Consider the following 20014-nt stretch of genomic DNA (forward strand, 5'->3'; position numbering starts at 1 on the left):
TAAAGTCACTTCTGCAGGTTTAATCAATTCAGTTGAAATTTGTGTAAATGTAGAGTTCTCACCGTTCTGAAGTCCTTCGGGGGATGTCTTCAGCCCTTCCCCCTCATGTAGAGATGATATTCCCCCAGATATCTCCATGGGGGCCCTAGAAAAGTGGGCTCCAAGCTCTCCAGTGGATCCTTACTTGCCTCTGGAGAGGAGAAAACCAATGAATCTGGGGTTTCCCCGCCCCTGGGAGAGCTGGTCGTCTGGGGTTGCGGGGGCGGTGCCCTAACGTCGGGGCTCAGTGTGGTGTCGGGCCCAGGAACATCCACATTGGTTTCGCCTCCCTGTGTTGTCAGCGGGCCGCCATCCGACGTCACTGCGACCTCCTGCATGCGCCGCAGTAAATCTTGAATATTCCCGAGACCTGGGGCTCCAGGACGCCGCGAGGCAGAAGTGGCACTCTGGCCCTGTCTCTTCGGCATCGCGGTAAGTAATTACCGTTAAGGAAATTGAAAAGGCACAATCCTGGGACACACAGCTCAGCGCGTCCTGTCTCAGATCGCCATCTTGGTGCTTATCCTCTTCTTAATCTTCTTCCCCACCATGAATCTCATCCCTTCGTAATTCCCTTTTCGGAAGTTCAGTGTCATGGCTGTCATTCTGGACCGAAATTTCGCCCCTGCGTCCAGGTCGAAGCGGATCATGTTATGATCGCTGTTTCCCAGTGTCCCTTCTACTTCTAGGAGGTTGGCGCTTTCCAGCTTATTTGTATGATGATCCTCATTTTCAACAATACTTGGTGGAAAAATGGATAGATTACGAGCATTTAGTGCTGGCATGCTGATGTCTTGGTCCTCTATTGGGAAGCCCCTAAGGCAGTTCTCCATGGGGATGTCATTGCCTATGTTGCCATGCAGATCCGCCGCACTACTGCTAAAATCATCTCCCTTGATCGCTAATTTCAACGTGCCAAGAAGATCTATCTTTGCTGTCCTTTGCCCATGCATAAGGAATGTATGTGGACTGCATAGGTAGCTTTAAACACTCTGCTTCATGAGAGAGCTAAGCGAGGCACTATCTATCAAAAGTTTAAATTCTTTTGTTTTGGGAATCGTCCCAGACAATTTCTTGCTCAGCTTTCCAAGTCTTGGAGTGGGCCTTGGCTGATTCACTTTATCCATCTCTCTGATGGGACTATCACTAATGCTACAGATAAGATCTCCAGAGCCTTTTGTGACTACTTTTCCCGTCTGTATACGGCTGATTTGGCCTCACAGCCTTCTTTGGTGTAAGCGTATTTGGAGGATGCCTCTTTACCGCGCTTAACTCAACCATTGTTAGTCTCATTGAATGTGCCTTTGAGAATGCTGGAAATTCAATAGGTTATCAAGTCTTTGTCCACTTGCAAGGCTCCCAGACCCGATGGATTTACTGCAGAATATTACAAATTGCTTCTTTATCATCTTCCAGCATCATTGGTACATTCTCTATCTCCCTCAGCTCCTCCAAGTCTACTACTCTAGCCTCAAGGGAGTGTACTTGTTCTCTGAGAGCGAGGAGCTCTTTGCAGTGAGCACACACATATAACTTCCCGCCAAACAGGAGAAAATCATACATGTGACACTTAGTGCAAAAGACTGGATAGCAACCCTCTTGCTGTTGGACTACTGTCTGCATCTTGTTATTGAACTGATTAATTAATTAATTAATTAAACCTTATTGAGCTACTAGGAATATATTAGACTAGTATAGAGAGCCTTAAGATTTTATTATATGCTTTATTTAGTGTTTGTTTCTTAGATAGTCTTAGGGTTATATTGTATGCTTATTTACTGTTTGATTCTATACAGGTAATGAAATATAAAGAGTTCTCCTGTTGTCCTAATTAGAATTATTGACAATAAATTAAGACTATAAGTAAATAAATTAGCTAGGGGTGGGTGGGAGAGGGGAGGACGAAAGGGAATGGAGACTAAGCCAGACCCTGCTTTGCCGGCCAGAAACTATCTCTAGCAGAAGGTTAAAACTTACAAAACTGTAAAACTATAAAAGGCTATTATTCTATGGAGACTAGTTGAATAAAGTTTTCTTTAATGATCTAATCTATCTTAACTACAATTGAGCTTAAAATCTAATCTGTCTTAACTACAATTGAGCTTTTCTCCCCAAACCTATCAAAGCTCAGAGCAAAATAATGTATACTTACCCAAAGATATGTCTTCTACTCTTCTCCTCTCAGAAAGAGAACATCCTCTTCCCTCTTTCTCCTCAGAAAGAATGAGATTCACCACTGGGGTAATTGGAGTTCTCTATGGACATCAAGATAAATCAGACACATGTAATCATCCACCTGGGGAATTCATGCCTAAGTTCTGTAATAGACTGAAGTGACTTGTAAGGTAGAGGCTGGTTCACATCAGTGCTATTGGATAATATAACTTACTCACATTTCTGATTTATGTTCCTGCCTACAAAGAACTTCTTACAGATAAACACCTTTTCTCTTTGAAAATAAGCACAATGAATCAGCCACACCAGTGAGCAATATCATCCCATATTAACATGGTCACCCACTTGTGTTGCTAATTATTCTTCTATCTATACCCATTACAAATTGACAACTTATTTGATAATCTTTATAATCAACTGATTATAACATTACTCAGAGGTTTACAAAACACAAAAATAATACAAAGACATATTAAAAATATTAATGGCTATAATATTTCTATTTGAGTCTTCAAGGCTACCTGTCTTTAGTCATAAGATATGTCCCCTTTTCTATTACCATATAGAGCAGGGGTCTCAAAGTCCCTCCTTGAGGGCTGCAATCCAGTCGGGTTTTCAGGATTTCCCCAATGAATATGCGTGCGATCTATGTGCATGCACTGCTTTCAATGCATATTCATTGGGGAAATCCTGAAAACCCGACTGGATTGCGGCCCTCAAGGAGGGACTTTGAGATCCCTGATATAGAGGTATATGTAGTCAATTACCATGAGAGGGGAGTCATGGAGTTTTTCTAACTAAAGTGTGTTTTTCAGGTCAGCTTTACAGCCAGAGCAAGCAAACAGTTGGGATCCTGGACCTAGGAGGAGCTTCAACACAAATTACCTTTTTGCCACAATCTGAGGTGGGTACACACCATTCATTTCTCTTTTGTGTTTTATAATAGGGGTTAACATGTTGACTAAAGTACAGTTAATATTCAATACAAACTATTAGGTATGTTTTCAAAAGGCTCTGGGCATTACTCCAGCCTTCATGAAAATGTACAGCAGTGAAGAAAGAGAGACAACTACTGATTTATGGGTCTCATTGCCCAGAAGATTTGGCAGTGTCCACAAAACACTGACCAATGAGAGGGGACTGTGAAATTTTATTTTGTAATATGAGTATAACCTTTGGGCTCATAATAAAAAAAAACCCACCTAAAATATTAAAAAAAACTGCCTAAGTCAGCACTTAGACATCCTAATCATCGGGATGTCCAAGAGTGCCAATAATTGAAACCATGTTCCTGGATGTCTAACGAGACGTTTCATCTGCTGTGCATCCAGAGTTCCAGGGGGCATGTTGAGAGGTGTGTTTTGGGCAGGCGTAACTTGTCTTTCAGTGATAAACCTTTCCCAAGGCGTCCTGGATGGAACTTAGACATTTGGAGCTAAACCTGTTTTAGAAGAATCTAAGTGCCACAAAGGTACCCAATTTGACCAGATGACCACTGGATAAATTAAGGTAGGACCCACGCACACACACTGCTCACTAAGCACTTCCCACCTCCCAGCCCCCAAAAATCTAAATGAGAGTACATACCTGTCTCTAAAACAGCCTAGCAGAGCATTACACAGGTGTGTTAAGTAACCTGATGGATGGGCTAGTTAACCATAGAGAGAGAAGGGCCCAGGCTCATAAGCCTCTCTAATCACTACATTTATGGAGGAAAGTGTGAGCCCACCAAAACCCTACTATACTGCTACTTATTGTTTATTGTGAGCTTCTATACCGCTACTAATGACTGGGGAGTCAATTCAGAGCAGTTTGCATGAGCTGCTGTAAAAGGTGTTATCCCAGGACAAGCAGGCAGCCTATTCTCACATGTGGGTGATGTCATCCACGGAGCCCAGATGTGGACAGCCTCGCAAGCAGACTTGCTTGAAGAAACTCAGAAGTTTCGAGTCAGCAGAACCGAGCATGCGCGAGTGCCTTTCCGTCCCGCAAAAGGCACGTCTCCTCAGTTCTCAGTTTTCCGCGGAGCCAAGAAGCCCGTCTTTGACGCTTTGTGCTGAACTTAGTTCGCTTCATGCCTTCTCCTACTGCGGCTCGTGTTTTATTTCTTTATTACCGTGTCGCTGTGTTTCTTTTATTTTGTTTTTGGAAAAAAAAAAGTAGAATTCTTCATTGTTTTTTTTGTCGAGTGACAGCGGGCCTTGCCGCGGCAGCTATTTTTCCTTCTATGTCCTGGCCGGTCACGGGCTTTAAGAAGTGTAGCCAGTGCCAGCGTGCGATCTCTTTCACTGACCCACACCGCTGGTGCCTTCAATGTTTGGGGCCTGACCATTGCTTGGAGTCCTGCATTCACTGTGCTACCCTTCAACCTCGAGCCCTTAAACGTTGTCGAGTGCAAGTGGAGAAGATTTTCGCTATGGAAACCCCCACTCTGGCCTTGACCTCAACCTCCGACTCAATCAAGTCTGCCACAGGGTATCCTCCTGCTTCCACGACCTCGACCTCAACTCTCATCAGACCTTCCTCGTTTGGAATGTCCTTGACCTCGAGTAAATCTGCCAAGTCTTCTCCTGAGCTTCCCTCAGGTCAGATACCTCAGCAGATGCTTCCAGCGGTAGTTCTCAAACTGCCCAAGAAGCATTCCTCCAAGTCAAAGCATCCTTCCTCTTCATCCTAGGATCCTTTAGCCTCAGCAAGTGTCCAATTTCAGAATCGGATCCACAATTGCAGGCTACCATCCAGACCATTTTGAAATGGGAGTTTGGTCAGTTACTGACCAATTATAGCCCTGCCTCGACTCTGCTTCCTGCAGTCCAGCCTGGGCACTCAGTAGTCTCACAAATGGTTGAGTCCTTGCCTGTGCCTCGAGCTGAATCTACACACTCTATGCAAGGAGTCCAGTCTTTGCAAGTGTATGGTCTGGAATCTTCACACTCCATACAAGGAGCCGAGTCTTTGGGAGTGCTTCAAGATACCTTGATCCAAACAACTAAGTCTTTGGGGTCTCATCTTCGATCTCAGGCTTCCAGCCCTTTATCCTTACAATAAGGCATTGCCCATTTTGAGGCATAGGGCAAAGTCTCCTCAACCTCGACTAAGACGTGCTTCCAGGTAGCACTCTCATCACTGGTCGAGGCACTCATCGAGGTGCAGGTCCTCTTTAAGGGAAAAGCCTTCCTCATCCAAGCGTTCCAGCTCTTTGAGGCCTCCAACCCCTCGATTGAGGACACCGATAGCAGATACAGAGGGTTCCGCTTCTCCCAGTGATTCATCCAAGTCTGCTTATTCACTGGAATATCAATACTCCAGAGCAGCCTCGCCTTCGTTTTCTACTCAAGGTGCCTCAAGGTCATCGAGTTCCTCTCGAGGCCATCCTCTTGTGGATCAATTGTCCTTTTCTTCCTTCCGCCCTCAAATGGTTGAGGATCTGGACCTTAAATTGGACTCTGGTTCTAAGTACTCTAAGGAGTATTTAGAGGAAATGGGTTTGCCTCGACCTCCTGCGGAATCTCTCAAATTCCCTTTTAACAGGCTCCTTTCCCAGACTTTCAAGTAAAACCTGGAGACTCCTTATTCAATTCCTGCTGTTCCAGGCAAGTTGGAATCGAGATATAGAACTGTACATTGCAAGGGCTTTGAGAACTCGTAGCTATCTCATCAGTCCATTCTTGTGAAATCTTCCTTAAAGAGGAGTCATCCTTCCAGGGTCTATGCTACCGTACCTCCTGGCAGAGAGAGCAGGATCATGGACAAGTTTGGCCATCGTCTTTACCAAAATTCGATGATGGCCTCCAGAGTTTTGAATTATAATTTCATTTTTACTACTTATTTCAAATATTTTATTGAAATACTCCCTGGTTTAACTAAAGACCTTTCTCAGCACAGGCTTTTAGAGTTCCAGCAAGTCATTGCTACACTAGCACAACTTAGGTTACACCTTCTCCAGTCATCTTATGATACTTTTGAGCTTTCCTCGAGGGTCACTGCTTTCTCAGTAGCGATGTGCCACCTTGCCTGACTTCGCACTATTGATATGGACCCCAACATTCAGGATCGTCTGGCCAATATTTCTTGTGAGGGCAATGACCTCTTTGATGAATCTATAGAGGCCGCCACCAAGAAGTTGTCCGAGCATGAGAAATCTTTTGCTTCCATCATCAGACCTAAGCCTAAGCCAGCTCCTACCAAACCTTCTCGACCTCTTCCATCCTATCAGAGGCGTTATCTTCCCAGAGCAGCTCCTTACACTCGAGCACCTCCTAAGAAACCACAACAACAGCAGCAGAAGCAACAGAAACCTCAGCCTTCTGCTGCACCCAAGGCTTCTCAGCCTTTTTGACTGTCTCAAACAGAACATAACCTCCATCGTTCTGCCTCTGTCCTCTCCTCTTCCCATAGGAGGTCATCTCCATCATTTTTACCATTGATGGGAGACCATTACATCAGACCTCTGGGTGTTGTCCATCATCAGGAAAGAATACTGTCTTCATTTCACTCAGATTCCACCGGGAGCTTCCTCCAAGAGAGTATCCTTCCAATCCATCCCAGACCGCCCTTCTTTTTCAGGAAGCTCAAGCTCTGCTTCATCTCTGTGCCATCGAGGACGTTCCCTTGGAACAGCAGAGCAGGGGTTTTTACTCCCATTACTTCCTAGTTCCGAAGAAGACGGGCGATCTTCGGCCTATATTAGATCTCAGGGCTCTCAACAAATTTTTGGTTAAAGAAAAATTTTGCATGTTGTCCCTGGCATCCCTATACCCCTTTCTAGATCAGAACAATTGGTTATGTTCTCTAGATCTCAAGGAGGCTTACACTCACATTCCCATTCATCCAGCCTCCCGTCAGTACCTCAGATTTCGGGTGGGGAATCTGCATTTCCAGTACAGAGTGCTACCCTTTGGCCTGGCATCATCTCCAAGAGTGTTCACCAAGTGCCTAGTGGTGGTTGCAGCAGCTCTGCAGAACCATCGTCTTCAGGTGTTCCCGTACCTGGACGACTGGCTCATCAAAGATTCAACATCTCGGGGGGTTATTGTAGTGACCCAACAGACTACCTGGCTCCTACAAAGTTTAGGGTTCGAAATCAAGTTTCCCAAATCCCACCTTCAGCCCTCTCAGAACTTACAGTTCATTGGAGCTATTCGGGATACTGTACAGCTCAGAGCATTCCTTCCTCAGCAACGTCTAGATGCTCTCCTTCAGCTTTACCGCAAGGTGTCTTCCCTTCCTTCACTCTCAGCGAGACACATGATGGTACTACTCGGTCACATGGCTTCTACAATTCATGTGACTCCTTTTGCTAGACTTCACCTCAGAATTCCTCAATGGACCCTGGCATCTGAGTGGGCACAGGCTTTCGTCCCACTTTCCCAACACATCACAGTGACTCCTTCTTTGAGGCAGTCTCTCCACTGGTGGATGCTCTCTTCCAATCTCTCCAGAGGTTTGCTGTTCCAAATGCCCCCATCAGAAGGTCCTCACGATAGATTCCTTGACCTACGCTTGAGGGCTCATCTAGACAATCTCTGTACTCAAGGCCCTTGGTCCAACACGGATCATCAATGTCACATCAATCTTCAATGCTCTAAAAGCTTTTCAAAATCTTCTTCACGACAAAGTAGTACTTATTCGAATGGAAAATCAAGTCGCTATTACTATGTCAACAAGCAGGGAGGCACAGGTTCTCTCCCTCTTTGCCAAGAAGCCATGCAGCTTTGGACTTGGGCTGTCTCTCACAACATCTTCCTGAAAGCTGTCTACATTCAAAGGAAGAACAAATTGAGTCGCCTTCTACAACCTCACGAATGGACTCTCAATTCGTCACCTCTTCATCACATCTTCTCTCTGTGGGGGACCCCTCAGATAAATCTCTTCACGTCTGCCCACAACAACAAATTGCCTCAATTCTGCTCAAGGTTATACAGTCAAACCTCGTTTTGCGAGTAACGCGGTTTGTGAGTGTTTTGCAAGACCAGCAAAATATTTTCGCAAATCGTGACTTACAAGCTGAGCATTGACTCGATTTACGAGTTCCCCTGCCCGCGAACCGGCATCGCTGCCCCCCACAAACTGGCATCACCCCCCCTCGCGAACTGGCATCCCCCGCCCACCCAAACTAAAGGCTTATCCCCAATCTGACACCAGCATGCAGTACCAACCCACAGGAGGTGCCAGTGCCCGAAGATCCTGCCTCTTGCTAGACTGGGCCTTGAGCATCTGCACATGCTCAAGGCCTTCTAGCTCCCGCCTCTCTCCGAGATTCTCAGAGAGAACGAGAGCCAGAAGGCCTTGAGCATGCGCAGATGCTCAAGGCCCAGTCCGGCAAGAGGTAGGATCTTTGAGCACTGGCACCTCCTGTGGGTTGGTGCTGCGTGCCGGTGCCAGATTGGGGGTAAGCCTTCAGTTTGGGCAGGCGGGTGATGCTGGTTCGTGCAGGGGCGGGCGGACATTCGCGAGGGTATGGTTCAATATCAGGTATGGTTTTACTAAATCTACTACACTAACCAAAGTCCTCAAATTCAAGGACACAAATTTCAAAGAAATGGGAGACTTCGTTCACCAGGTGCTACAAAGCCAAGAAGAAACCGATAACGTGGAAGACATGTGGTCGGCTTTGAAAGCAACCATACAAGAAGCAATAAACCGCTATGTAAAATCAGTAAGTAAACGGCGAAGGAACAATAAGCCACAGTGGTTTACTGCGGAGATCTCAGACCTGATCAAGGAGAAGAAAAAAGCATTCATCTCTTACAAACAATCGGGGAAGCAGGACTCTAGAGCAGACTACCTAACCAAATCAAAAGCCGTCAAAACAGCAGTCAGGGAGGCTAAATTCCACATAGAGGAGTCTCTAGCAAAAAACATCCAGAAGGGAGATAAATCCTTCTTCAGGTATATCAGTGAAAGAAGAAAAAACTCAGGCGGGATTGTACGTCTTAAGAAATCAGACGGAGACTATGTGGAAAAAGATTCGGAAAAAGCCCAACTATTAAATGAATACTTCTGCTCAGTCTTCACCCGAGAAGCGCCAGGGCTCGGCCCTCAGCTACAGACAAGGGTTGGCTCAGTTGACCCGTTTAGTAACTTTGAGTTTACGCCCAGCAGTGTCTACGGTGAGCTGTCAAGGCTCAAGGTTAGCAAGGCAATGGGGCCGGACAACCTGCACCCCAGGGTGCTTAGGGAGCTGAGTGAAGTCTTGGCGGAGCCACTGTCCGCGCTCTTCAACCTATCCCTTAGTACAGGCAGGGTCCCGTTGGACTGGAGGACGGCTAACGTCATTCCACTCCACAAGAAAGGCTCAAAGATGGAGACAGCAAACTACAGACCAGTGAGTCTAACATCGATAGTGAGCAAACTAATGGAAACTCTAATCAAACACCAATTAGATAAGATCCTGGATGAGGAGAATCTACGGGATCCCCGACAACATGGATTTACTAAGGGGAGATCCTGCCAATCCAACCTGATCAGCTTCTTTGACTGGGTGACAGGGAAGCTGGATATTGGGGAGTCCCTGGACATCGTGTACCTGGACTTTAGCAAAGCATTCGATAGTGTACCACACCGCAGGTTACTGAGCAAGATGAGTTCTATAGGATTAGGTGACACATTGACGAAATGGGTTGGGAGCTGGCTTGGAGGCAGGCTCCAAAGGGTGGTGGTGAACGGCACCCCCTCCGAAATGACGGAGGTGATTAGTGGAGTACCACAGGGCTCAGTCTTGGACCCAATCCTATTCAACATTTTTATAAGAGACTTGGCAGAAGGGCTTCGAGGTAAAATAACATTATTCGCCGATGACGCCAAACTGAGTAATGTAGTGGGCAAATGCACAACAGACGAAGATTCAATGCCCGACAACATGATGCACGACCTACTCCTACTGGAGCGATGGTCTAGGACATGGCAACTCAACTTCAATGCCAAAAAATGCAAAGTTATGCACCTGGGCAACCAGAATCCATGCAAGTCTTATACCCTTAATGGCGAGATCCTAGCAAAAACGGTATCAGAACGAGACTTGGGGGTAATCGTCAGTGAGGACATGAAGTCTGCCAATCAAGTGGAGCAGGCTTCATCCAAGGCAAGACAAATCATGGGCTGCATACGAAGGGGTTTCGTCAGTCGTAAAGCGGAAGTCATTATGCCATTGTATAGATCCATGGTGAGGCCCCACCTGGAATACTGTGTGCAATTCTGGAGGCCGCATTATTGCAAGGATGTGCTGAGACTGGAGTCGGTGCAAAGAATGGCCACCCGGATGGTCTCGGGACTCAAGGATCTTCCGTACGAAAAACGGCTTGACAAATTACAGCTATACTCACTCGAGGAGCGCAGAGAGAGGGGAGACATGATTGAGACGTTCAAGTATCTTACGGGCCGAATCGAGGCGGAGGAAGATATCTTCTTTTTCACGACAACAAGAGGGCATCCGTTGAAAATCAGGGGAGGGAAACTACGAGGTGACACCAGGAAATTCTTTTTCACTGAAAGAGTGGTTGATCGCTGGAATAGTCTTCCACTACAGGTGATTGAGGCCAGCAGCGTGCCTGATTTTAAGGCCAAATGGGATCGGCACATGGGATCTATTCACAGGGCAAAGGTAGGGGAGGGACATTAGGGTGGGCAGACTAGATGGGCCTTGGGCCCTTATCTGCCGTCTATTTCTATATTTCTATGTTTCTATGTTTCTATGAGGGGGGGTGATGCCGGTTCACGGGGGGGGTGGCATTTGCGGGCAGGGGGCAATGCCGGTTCATAGGGGGATGTGGAAGCGCACCAGTGGCCACGGGGGTGGGGGTCTTTTGGGGATATGGTAGGGTGGGGTGGAGCAGCACTGGTGGCCGGGGGGGAGGAGGAACCAATCAAGCGAGTTTCCCTTACTTCCTATGGGGAAACTCACTTTGATATACGAGTAATTTGGTTTACGAACATGCTTCTGAAATGAATTATGCTCGTAAAGGTTCGTAAACCAATTATGCTCGTAAACCAAGGCTCGTAAACTCTCCTCACCACATGGAGGTGGATGCTTTTCTTCTGGAATGGACAAATAAGTTTCTGTATACATTCCCTACATTCCATCTGATTCTCAAGCTCAAGAACGATCATGCCACCATTATTCTAATAGCTCCTCGGTGGCCCAGGCAACCCTGGTTCTCCCTTCTTCTTCAACTCAGCAGCAGGGAGCCATACCTTCTACCAGTTTTTCCATCTCTGCTTACACAGAGTCAAGGATCTCTACTTCATCCCAACCTGCAGTTTCTACAACTGATACCTTGGTACCTCTAAACATAACTCCTCTTCAGTTTTCTCAACCTGTACGAGACATTTTAGAGGCTTCTAGAAAGCCTGACACTAGACAATGCTATCCCTAAAAATGGACTAGATTTTCTACATGGTGCATCTCTCATGACAAGGAGCCTCAAGATTCCTCCTTATCTTCTGTTCTGGATTATCTTTTGTACTTATCTACCTCTGGCATCAAGTCTACATCTATCCGAGTCCATATCGGTGCAATTGCTGCTTTCTATCAGCCTATTGAAGGGAAACCCATATCTGCTCATCCAGTGCTTTAATAGATGGCTCAAAGTCTGGTGTCATCAAGAAGGATTCAGGTTCATAGGAGGATGGGGAAATACATGGAAGGACAAGAAGCTATATTGCACTGATGGGCTATATATTACTACAGCAGGAAAAAGAAACCTTGCAGAGAAATTTAGACAATATTTTTCTAGGGCATTTAAACTAGAAGGTGGGGGTGGTGTATGTACGAAGGAAAATTATAGAGACCACCCCCGGCAAAAGAAAAGATATGATAGTAGTAAAGACTGCAACATAAGCAATATCAGCAACTCATTTCTTAGTATTGCAACGGAAAGTGAAACGACTCAAAAATCCATACGAAAAAGGAGATTATCGCTGAAAAATAGCTGGAAAGCGATGACCACAAATGCTCGCAGTCTAAGTTCATGATTTGCAAGCCCTGATGTTAGAGGCAAATCTAGATATTGTTGCTATCACAGAGACATGGTTCAGTGAATCACATGGATGGGATGCAAACATACCGGGATATAATCTTTTTAGGAAGGACAGAGATGGTCAAAAAGGTGGAGGAGTAGCTCTCTATGTAAAGATCAATATCCAAGCGACCGAAATGCAAGGGACCTGGGGAGAGGAAGAAGCGATATGGATTGCTCTGAAAAGAGAAGATGGAACTTCTATCTATGTGGGTATAGTCTACAGACCTCCGACTCAATCGCAGCAAATTGATAAGGATCTGATTGTGGATATCCAAAAGTTTGGAAGGAAAGAGGAGGTTCTGCTGTTGGGAGATTTTAACCTGCCGGATGCGGACTGGAATGTTCCATCTGCGGAATCGGAAAGAAGTAGGGAGATTGTGGATGCCTTTCAAGAGGCTCTGCTCAGACAAATGCTGACGGAACCCACAAGGGAAAAAGCGATATTGGATCTGGTCCTCACAAATGGAGAGAGTATCTCTAATGTTCGAGTGAGTGCTCACCTGGGAAGTAGCGATCATCAAACGGTTTGGTTTGATATATCGGCTAAAGTGGAGGGCGGCCGCACGATACTTAAAGTCCTAGATTTCAAACGTACGGACTTTAATGCTATGGGAGAGTACCTGAAGAAAGAGCTGTTAGGATGGGAGGACATAAGAGAAGTGGAAAGACAGTGGTCTAAGCTGAAAGGAGCAATAAAAATGGCTACGGACCTTTATGTGAAGAAAATCAATAAAAACAAGAGAAAAAGGAAGCCTAGTGGCTGAGAAAATAAAGGCGAAAGAGTTGGCATTCGTGAAATATAAGAAAAACCAAGAAAAGGAGTGCAGAAAGGACTACAGGGTGAAACTGAAAGAAGCCAAGAGAGAGATACGTCTGGCGAAAGCACAGGCGGAAGAACAAATGGCTAAAAATGTAAAAAAGGGAGACAAAAATTTTTTCAGATATATTAGTGAAAGGAAGAAGATGAAAAATGGAATTGCTAGGCTAAAAGATGCTGGGAACCAATATGTGGAAAGTGATGAGGAGAAAGCGAATGTGCTAAACAAATACTTCTGATCTGTGTTCACAGAAGAAAATCCTGGAGAAGGACCGAGATTGTCTAGCAAAGTTACACGAGAAAATGGAGTAGATTCTGCACCTTTCACAGAGGAGGGTGTTTATGAGCAACTTGAAAAACTGAAGGTGGACAAAGCGAAGGGGACCAGACGGGATCCATCCCAGGATACTAAGGGAGCTCAGAGAGGTTCTGGCGAGTCCTATTAAAGACTTGTTCAACAAATCTCTGGAGACGGTAGTGATTCCTGGGGATTGGAGGAAAGCGGATGTGGTCCCTATTCATAAAAGTGGTCACAGGGACAAAGCAGGAAACTACAGGCCAGTAAGCCTCACTTCAGTTGTTGGAAAAATAATGGAAGTTTTGCTGAAAGAAAGGATAGTGTACTTCCTTGAATCTAATGGGTTACAGGATCCGAGGCAACATGGCTTTACAAAAGGTAAATTGTGCCAAACGAACCTGATTAAATGTTTTGATTGGGTGACCAGAGAGCTGGATCGAGAACATATGCTAGATGTAATTTACTTGGATTTCAGCAAAGCCTTTGATACAGTTCCTCATAGGAGGCTGTTGAACAAACTTGAAGGGCTGAAGTTAGGACCCAAAGTGGTGAACTGGGTCAGAAATTGGCTGTCGGACAGACGCCAGAGGGTGGTGGTTAATGGAAGTCGCTCGGAGGAAGGAAAGGTGAGTGGTGGAGTCCCTCAGGGATCAGTGCTGGGGCCAATCCTGTTCAATATGTTTGTGAGTGACATTGCTGAAAGGTTAGAAGGAAAAGTGTGCCTTTTTGCAGATGATATCAAGATTTGTAACAGAGTAGACACCAAAGAAGGAGTGGAAAATATGAAAAAGGATCTGCAAAAGTTAGAGGAATGGTCTAATGCCTGGCAACTAAAATTCAATGCAAAGAAATGCGCTGATGTAGGGAAGACTTCCATTCGGCTCTGTGCTGCAAGCAGAGCAGGTAGGGAGAAGAAGAGCCGCGTGACTGAGTACATCCAGCCTCGCAGGAACCCCGTGACCCTCGGAGGTGTCCCCACGGGATCCCCGCGACTCTAGGGGGCGTCCCCATGGGATTCCCGCGACCCTAGGGGGCGTCCCCACAGGATCCCCGTGACCCGCGTCGTCCCCGTTCCCGTGCAGCTCTCTACCGCACATGCCCAATGAAGGCATGTAGTCCTTCAGTTTTTTAGTTTCTGCGGAGCTAAGAAGTCGCATTTCAACAGCTGTTGAAAAATTTTCTTTTCACTTCCTTCCTGCTCTCGCAGTTTTCTGACTTTGTAGTCAGCTTTTTCTTTTCTTTTGTTTTTAGTTTAAAAAAAACCCAAAAAACTAAATTATTGTAGTTTAATTATTTTTTTCTTTTACTGTCATCAGCAGCATGCCAGATTTTAAGAAAAGATGGGATTGGCATGTGGGATCTCTTCATGGAGGTAGTTAGGGAGTGGGCCATTAGTGTGGGCAGACTAGATGGGCCGTGGCCCTTTTCTGCTGTCATTTTCTATGTTTTGTTGGGTTTTTTTTCTATGTCAGTTTGGCTTGGTGGGCCTTATGGGTCGCCATACTGTTTTCTCCTTATGCCTGTTTTTCCATTCAGGTTTTTCCTACTTAGTTTCCATCCGAGCGGTTGCTTTGCTGGGGAAGTTGTCTTCACCGACATCCTTCAATGGTTCTAGCAATGTCGGGACCTCGGCCTTGCCATTTTCTTTTTCCCCTGCTCTTCTCCTCGCCAGCACATTTTCATGTGGGATCTTCAGAAGCAGTTTCCCTTCAGCGCCGTCAGGAATCCAGCACTCGCCGACATCAGTAATCCGGTGCCCAGCACACCGGCACCGCACTTCCAGCGACATTGACATTGCTGTTTCCAATCCTACTTAGGTAAGTTGGCTCGCAAGTTTCTCCTTTGGGCTTCAGGTCATTGTAGCAGTCCTGCCGACTTTGATCAGCCCCATCTCTGGCACCGATGGTACCAGTTCATAGGCCAATGGTACCAGTGTTTTTTCTTTTCAGTTCCGCTTCCATATCGAGGAGTGCCTCGATACGGGCATACCCATCATGGAAGTGTGGAGCAACACCGATTGTACCAGTTCATAGACCAATGGTACTGGTGTTTTTTCTTTCCTGCTGTAATTTTTTCCGCACACTAATGGTACCTGCAATGCAGCCAGCGGTACCGGTGTTTTCCTCTTTAGCAGATTTCTTTCATGTCCAACTGTATTTTCAGTTGTTCCTGTCGACATCGTCATGTTCAACTGTATTTTCAGTTGTTACTGCCGACGCTTATGTTGACTTCCGTCTCAGTTCTTGATACTGGTAGCACTTTTGCTGGAGTCTTCTACGATTCCGATGACTCATATACAGTGACGCCGGTCTTCTTTAATGTTGCCGGTGTCGGTGTTGATTTGGTATGGGAAGGCCTTGCAGTCATTAAACTGTCTTCAGCCTTGGACACCGACTCCCTGACATCGATTCTGTATAGTTTGGGATTGAATCTCTGAGAGGGGGGGTTTTGAGCAAGACCCCTTATCTCTCTGAAGTGGTGGGTTTTTTCACCACATACTTCTCTTTCCACTTCAGTAAGGTTAAGAATTTATTTTTTCATGATTCCTTAGGGGGATGTCTGCACCTTGTGCCATTCCCTTGGAAGTTACCTTTGCAAAGTCATTCCTTTGACTAAGGTCTTATTTTCCTTGACCTATAGTTAACTACTCAATGATTTTTTGATATACCTTTAGAAATACTGAGGCTGTTTCAATGAATCCCTACTGGTGGAGTCAACTCTACAGGCTAGTGTGTAGGCCTCTGTCTTTCTTGGCAGAGTGGGTTAGGTTAGGGACTGGTGGGATAATTGGCTTCCCAGATTCCTGTGCCGCCTCACTGGTTCAGTAACCACTTTACTTGGCATAAATTTTCTCCATGTCACATTCCGCTTTTCTCTGCTTACATGTACAGTGCCTGTGTTTTTCAGCACCTCTTTTCTGTTCCAACCAGTCCTGGTCTGACTTTGAGTGTCTGACCTCAACATTGCCCACCAGGACAGGCTAGTACATATGCCTTGTTTGGGGGACGACCTTTTTGGTGCTTTCATGGTCCTGCTGGGACATGCCTACTCAGCAGTTGTCTGTTTTACTAGACCAAGTGAGACTCTCTGGTCAAAACCAAATAGCTGTCTTCACCTTCATCTCAATCTTCTTCTCAACGAAGATTTGCGGTTACATTTTTCCCTATATTTATGGCATAGTCAAGTACTACATTCAGAGGCTGTCTTCAGTACCTCATGCATTGCTGAGAGTTCATCACCTTAGCTCTCTGGGTTTTCTTCACAGGGCAGGTTTCTATACTCAGTGTTTTCATCCTGCTCTCAGACCTTTTTTCTAAGATCCTATTCAGTCCTCTCTTTTTCTTTTGCTGATTGCCATCGAAGGGTCCTCTTCGATTCGTGGAGTCAGGGATTCTAATCCCATTTCTACTTGATTCCCAAGTACACTGGAGGACTGAGATTTTTCTTGGATCTCAGAGCTCTCATCATTTTTCTGGTCAGCAGGTATTTCACTCATTTCTCCTCATTCAGACCTACTAGCTATGCTTCCTGGATCTCAAGGAAGCCTCCACATATCCCAATTCCCACAGTTTTTGGAATATACCTTTGAGTTCAACTCAGTTTTTGCCATTTCCAGTACAGAGTCCTTCTTTTCGGTCTGGCATCTTCTCCCAGAGTCTTCACAATGTGTCTGATTGTGATGGCCGCACCTATCCAATTACACGGCCTTCAGGTTTTTTCTTTTTCTGAACGTCTGGTTCATCAAGGCTGTTCCTTCTCAGGAAGTGGTCTGAGCAACTTCTCAGAACATCTCTCTTCTGATTCTAAGCTTTGAAATTACCGTATTTTCGCGGATATAACGCGCGCGTTATACGCGTTTTTACGTACCGCGCATACCCCTCGCGCGTTATATGCGTGAGCGCGGTATACAACTTTTTTTTTCAATCCGATCGGCATCCCTCCTACGAACCGGTATCCTCCCCCCCCCCGCTCACCCCTCCCCCGCGATCCTACATCCTCCCCCAGCACCGCAAAACATGCTTTACCCGATTGGGCACCGGCACCAGCACCAATGCACAGGATGTGCCAGTGCCAGTGCCCGAAGATCCTCCCTCGTTGGTTTGGGTTGGTTTGGGCTGGGCTGAGCTGGGCGGTGCGGTGCAGGAGAGATTCTCCTTCTTCCTGCGCCGGGCTGGACTAGGCTTTGAGCATTTGCGCATGCTCAAAGCCTTCTGGTCTCGCTCTCTCCGAGATTTCGAGAGATCGAGACCAGAAGGCTTTGAGCATGCGCAAATGCTCAAAGCCTAGTCCAGCCCGGCGCAGGAAGAAGGAGGATCTCTCCTGCGCCGCACCGCCCAGCTCAGCCCAGCCCAAACCAACGAGGGAGGATCTTCGGGCACTGGCACTGGCACATCCTGTGCATTGGTGCTGGTGCCGGTGCCCAATCGGGTAAGACATGTTTTGCGGTGCTGGGGGGGGGGGATGTAGGATCGCAGGGGAGGGGTGTGTGACGTGAGCGGGGGGGGGGGGAGGATGCCGGTTCGTAGGGGGATGCCGGATCGGATTGGAAAAAAAAAGTTGTAAAACGCGGGTAAGCTAGCGGGGGGGAGGATGTCGGTTCGGAGTAGGCGGGAGAGGTTTTAGCACGCGCGGTATACGCGTGTGCGCGCTATATTAAATTTTTTTTACATAGATTTGTGTTCCCCGCGCGCTATACCCGTGTGCGCGTTTTACACGGGTGCGCGTTATATCCGCGAAAATACGGTATATTCCCCGTAATCATGTCATTTGGGCAATCCTAGCCACCACTTTCATAAGAGCATTTCTTCCTCTAGATCGCCTCCCGACTCTCATCTGTCTGTGTCTGCAGTTGCTTCCTTTTCAACCCATCTTTGCCAGTCACATGATGTTTTTTTCTGAGCCACCGGGTTTTAACTGTTCATGTTCTGCCACGGGTAGGACTACATTTTTGCATTCCTCAGTGGATTCTTGCTTCACAGTGGTCTCAGGCGACAGATCTTCTCTCAAAGCATGTATATCTATGACATCGTCTTATTTGCAGTCACTTCATTTATGGATGATCTCCTCCAATCTATACAGAGGTCTTCTTTTTTATTTATTCCCTCATTATATGCTCATCACGACTGACGCATCTTTTTATGCATGGGGGGCTTATATGGACGATCTGCAGACTTATGGTCTTTGGACCGCCAGGAAATGGAACATTTCACATCAAGTTCCTAGAACTCAGAGTGATGTTTTATGCCCTCAAGGTTTTTCATCATCTACTCTGCCCTCAAGTCCTTCTCCTTGGCACGGTCATTCAAGTAGCAATGTACTACATCAACAAGCAAGGAGGCACGGTCTCTCTTCTGTTGTGTCAGGAGGCCCAGCTTATCTGGACTTGAGTGACAGCTTGCAATCTGCTCTTGCTACCTGTCTACATTCATGGGGAGTAGAATTCCCTAGCAGACAACCTCATCAGAATTCTTCAACGAATGGACTCTCAACTCTACAACTCTCATAAGAACATAAGAACATAAGCAGTGCCTCCGCTGGGTCAGACCTCAGGTCCATCCTGCCCAGCAGTCCGCTCCCGCGGCGGCCCGAACAGGTCACGGCCTGTCTGAGACACCAGAAGGGGCCCCCTTGCCACCTTGGTTTCCCATTGAGTTTTATCTTCCCATCAAAGTCCTAACCCTCCGGTCTTGCACATGCACGACCTGGTCGGATTTCTATACTTATTACTTGGTTTGCTTTCTATACCTGTGTTACATCCCAGCACCTCTCTCAGTATCCCACGATCCCCCTATCCCTCAGGAATCCGTCCAATCCCTGTTTGAATCCCTGTACCGTACTCTGCCTGATCACTTCCTCCGGTAGCGCATTCCAAGTGTCCACGACCCTTTGGGTGAAGAAAAACTTCCTTGCATTTGTTCTGAACCTATCTCCCTTCAGTTTCTCCGAATGCCCCCTCGTGCCTGTTGACCCCTTCAGCCTGAAGAATCTGTCCCTATCCACCCTCTCTATGCCCCTCATGATCTTGAAGGTCTCTATCATATCTCCCCTGAGCCTCCTTTTTTCCAGAGAGAAGAGCCCCAGCCTATCCAACCTCTCGGCATATGGGCAGTGTTCCAGCCCTCTTACCAGTTTCGTTGCTCTCCTTTGGACTCTCTCAAGCACTGCCATGTCCAGTCCAAAAATGAGGCACCACACAAGTGGACTTGTTTGTGACTCCTCACAATCACTAGTTGCCCCAGTTTTGCTCCAGATTTTACTCCCTTCTCCGTCTGGCAGCAGATGTGTTTCTTCTGGATTGGACGGGCATGTTTTCTATATGCATTCCCTCCACTTCTCCTGTTGAGCATTTTATTTAAGCTCAAGAGAGAAGAAGCCACCATATTCTCTTTACTTCATGGTGGCCCAGGCAACATGGGTTCTCCCTTCTCCTTCAATTCAGTTTCGGGGAGACCTTACCTCTTCTGATATTTCCTACTCGGTTCACTACGACTCAGAAGTCTCTGATTCATTCCAATCTGCAATGATTTGCCTTCTCAGTTGATTTTTTTCAGGCTGCGTCTTTCTCAGCCTGTTTGATATCTTCTGGAAGTCTCCAGGAAACCAGCCACTCAACAATGTTTCCACCACAAGTGGTCTAGGTTTTTCTTCTTAATGTTTTCTTTATCT

The 20014-nt window shown here is 46.4% G+C and overlaps 1 protein-coding gene across 7 annotated transcripts in view; it reads left to right on the forward strand.

The window, feature by feature from the left end:
* The window catches only part of ENTPD5 (ectonucleoside triphosphate diphosphohydrolase 5 (inactive)), a 368562-nt gene that overhangs the window by 186871 nt on the left and 161677 nt on the right, over positions 1–20014 (forward strand). For all 7 annotated transcript variants that reach the window (XM_033952533.1, XM_033952535.1, XM_033952532.1 and 4 more), the window contains exon 8: positions 3030–3118. In XM_033952533.1, coding sequence (XP_033808424.1) covers positions 3030–3118 — 89 coding nt within the window. The remainder of the gene's footprint in view (positions 1–3029; positions 3119–20014) is intronic.

This window comes from Geotrypetes seraphini, chromosome 7 (genome assembly GCF_902459505.1).
Source record: "Geotrypetes seraphini chromosome 7, aGeoSer1.1, whole genome shotgun sequence".
Classification (NCBI taxonomy): Eukaryota; Metazoa; Chordata; class Amphibia; order Gymnophiona; family Dermophiidae; genus Geotrypetes; species Geotrypetes seraphini.